The 3,764-nt window shown below is 30.0% G+C and overlaps 1 protein-coding gene across 1 annotated transcript; it reads right to left on the bottom strand.

Moving 5' to 3' along the window:
• Nucleotides 1-283: 283 nt before the first annotated feature.
• On the bottom strand, nucleotides 284-2,433 carry LOC145565673 (uncharacterized). Its single transcript, XM_081625599.1, has 2 exons — nucleotides 1,439-2,433; nucleotides 284-536 (listed from the first exon to the last, which is right to left on the bottom strand). The coding sequence occupies exons 1-2, from the start codon at nucleotides 2,431-2,433 to the stop codon at nucleotides 284-286; spliced, it is 1,248 nt and encodes a 415-aa protein (XP_081481725.1).
• Between the last annotated feature and the right edge of the window lie 1,331 nt (nucleotides 2,434-3,764).

Here is a 3,764-nt window from a genome sequence, read left to right as displayed (position 1 = left end):
TATGGTTGAAAATTACTTATTTATGAGAGGCAGGAATAGAGTATCTAGAGAATAATGGAAATTTATGCCAAATTCATAATCCTCACTTACTTCTTCATTGACTAGATAGGTAAACAAAGACAATCTTTTAAGATAGCCAAATACATAATCCCGACTTGTTCTTTGACAAGGTAAACAGACAATATTTTAAGCTAAATTTGATAGTTTTTGCAATAGACGAAATAAAGAAAAATAATACATAGCATATAGATTTCATATAATCCTCCTTTCATAATAATGATAATCATTTAGAGTATTGAAAGAAGCTAAATTTATTAGCCATTTTAGGTGGCGAGGACGGAGGTGAGTGCGAATTCTTGCGCACATATTTCCTTGCCCAAACATGCCTTCCATTGATGGAGAACTTTAATCTACCATGCTCACTAAGAACAAGTGCCATTAGCCTTTCATCTCGCACCACAAGCCTTGCATATAGAGGTTGTTCATTCTCACCAACTTCTTGCATGTATAATGCTTCAATGATATCTCCAAAATTCCTACAAATTTAAACGATCAATAATTTTAAAATCAATACGCACTTGTCATTACGTAGTCCATACTAGTAGTAATGCAACAAGCACAAAAACACGTGCAATAAATAAAACATATTCAAAATTTTAATGCGTACAAATTAGATTTAATTAATACAGCTATAAATAAAGCATGTGCGGCAAATAATTTTGTGTTTTCAATTTTTTGGTGCAAATCAAATTCTACCAATAAAAGCATGCGACAACAATAAACACACATGGTAATAACAAACACTTACTTCAGCGCAAAATCCTTCTATTAAAATTCTAATATGTAGTAAAATTTAATTGTAAAATTTTACTACACAATAGAATTAAATTTAAATACGTAGTATATATATATATATATATATATATATATATAAGAATTTATGACAATTAAATAATGCTTCAATTGATAATAAAGCGCGGGAACCAGTAACTATTTAAATTAGGCGCGACTCATTTAAAAATACCTATTTAACTTTCGGCGCAAATCAAAATATATTGACAAATGAAACACCAACAAAAGAAAGTTCCTAAAAAAAATCAGCAACTAAGTATACATGGTAGTAATAAACACTTAATTAAAATTTTACCGCACATCAAAATTAAATCAAAAAAACATTGATTTACGACAATTAATTAATGCAACAATTGATAGGGAAACGTGGAAAATAGTATATATTTAAATTACAAGCAATTCAATTTAAAATAAGGAATCAAGAATGATGAAATTAATTCATGTACACATGAAATGCAAAATAAGTTATTAATTAACAAGATTATAATTTTAAAATATTATGATACTCAATTTTAAAATATATGATTAAATAATGCATGCCATTTATGAACTAAGATAAAAACTAACTGAAAGAAAGAAATAATACCTATTGAGAAATTCACGCAACTCATTTTCAAGAATAGGATAGCCTTTTGAAAATGTTAAGAAAACAGTCCTTTCAGTTGGATGACTATTTGGCTTCTCTTCAAACCTTTGAAACTGATGAGAATTTTCACTCAATTGCATTTGCACATACAATTGATCAACTGCATTCCTTTGTAGGGTTTGTGGTTGGGTGCCTAAACCATAATTGTTGTTATTGGCTTGAATTGAAGGGTCATAATTTGATGAACTAGCACCATTCACCTTAAGAGAATAATTACCATTAGACACATTAAAATGATCCCTTCTCAAAGGCACACTAAAATCCCCAACTTGGAGACTAGGATAATTGACCACAACATCCCTACTGTCCCTAAAATTCTCTTCATTATTGGGTGGCAAACGCGATTGATTTAAGATTGAACTTAAACCCTCGACGTTTCTACCAATAATTCTATTGACACTAGCTTTAGGGCTAACATGAAATAGACTAAATGAAGAACGATTAGGTTGTTGGGTACGATTAATTGGTACAAACGACCTATTCTCCGAAGCACGTTGGATAAGGTCTTGAAATGCGTTGAGACATACTTTTTTCACAAAATAACCAATCCCAAGGAGTACACTAACACGATTCTCATGAATACCCTTAAGATTGACTTGATCCTTAGTTTTCCCAATGATGCTTCGCACCATGGGAATATCATCAAGACAAGTCAAACGAAAAACGGACTCGGTTGCCTTAAGACACAAGAGAGTCTCCTCTAAAAAGACCATAAAAAGGTTATCAGAAAAATTGAGGATTGTGACTACAAATTGAGCCTTTTCAAGCCGCTCTAGCCACAACCAAAAGGCGGTGACTTGCAAGGCTTCAGAAGGCTCACGCCTCATGTGAAAGACTAACCTAGAGAAGAGTTGGCGGTCGATGTTATGAAAGGAGAAGAACTCTTCTTGTGTGATGGTGCGACTAGTACTATCACCCTCTTGACCCTCTTCCATTTGGTTTTTGGAAAAAGAAATATGGTCAAGAGAAAGAAAAAGACAATTTTCTTGTATATTTTTTGGTGTGTTTTTTTTTATATGTTTTTTATATGATGGTAAATCCCAAGTAGTTTTAGCCAAATGAATCACGTTGGATGCATTTCAATATTTGAATAGTTTCTTTCATTTCATAAGAAATTATTTTTAAAACAGTTCACATGAAAAAACCAACTAATTTAACACTTGATCCTGATTGGAGAGAAATGATGTAAGAGAGATATATAGAGAGAAAAGAGATACAAATTAAAGAATAAACATAGAAATAAATATCATTAGTGCTTTAGCATTTAAATATTTATGATTCTATTATTAATTCCTCTTATTTCTTTCCTTATAAGTATGAATCTACTTATACATTTTATAATCTCTATTTCACAATAAATTCAACATTTTGATTTTTTACGCTATTTATAACTTCTTGAAACCTGGCATGACCCAACCTGAACCCGACTTGAATACCCGTTTGATACCTCTACATACATGTAGCAATTTTAAAATTATATTTAGAAAAAAAATTAGAAAAAAAAAATTAGATTGGTGTACGTCAATGTATATTATCAAAACATAATTTTTTTTTTCTTTTTTTTTTTAGAAAAATTCTATTGATTAATGTATACACAAAGTAAGGATCTAATTAGTGTGTTGTAAAGCATAAAAGTCAAAACGTTGCGTTTATTATATTATAATACGGAGGTAGTATTGTTTGCAACACCTATGACTTAATTGGGATATTTTTAAATTTTTTTTCATATACTGTACCATTGTACCATAAACCAAATTTATTTTACCCTTCATCAGTAAAATGGAACAAGTAAATAGAGACAGAGGAAAAAGCTATATCCAAATATTTATACTTTATAATATACTCCCTCCGTCCCTTATTTTTGCCCCATTGTCAATATTTGGGTCAAACTTTAAAAGTTTTGACTATAAATTTCTGTTAATTTAAGAGAGATAATGTTGTCATGTGAGATTTTGTTGAATTCGTCTCATTGTATATTTGTTAATATCAAAATTTTATAAATAGTATTACATGTATGAAAATGGAGATATGTACGGTTTAAAACACGTTTTGAAGACCATGATAGAGTCAAACACGTTACAACTTTGAAATATTTTATATCACACAGATAATACTCCAAAGTTATAACTTATATGTAACGGAAATAGTACAAAACTACAACAGAAGAATCAATTGTCGTTACTATAATTAATACAATAATAACCAACCATCATTGTCTTCATTTGATCAATAACTTCAAAGTCTTAACGATTGACTTTTGTCCCAA

This window comes from Chenopodium album, chromosome 10 (assembly GCF_948465745.1).
Source record: "Chenopodium album chromosome 10, dcCheAlbu1.1, whole genome shotgun sequence".
Classification (NCBI taxonomy): Eukaryota; Viridiplantae; Streptophyta; class Magnoliopsida; order Caryophyllales; family Amaranthaceae; genus Chenopodium; species Chenopodium album.
This window is presented reverse-complemented; position numbering and strand designations above follow the sequence as displayed.

What these genes read in the sequence shown, in the direction of transcription:
- LOC145565673 (XM_081625599.1), bottom strand. Translation starts at nt 2,433, where the DNA reads ATGGAAGAGGGTCAAGAGGGTGATAGTACTAGTCGCACCATCACACAA. An exon ending in TTGCGTGAATTTCTCAATAG is followed by an intron (nt 537 to 1,438) that starts GTATTATTTCTT and finishes TTAAATTTGTAG; the next exon opens with GAATTTTGGAGATATCATTG.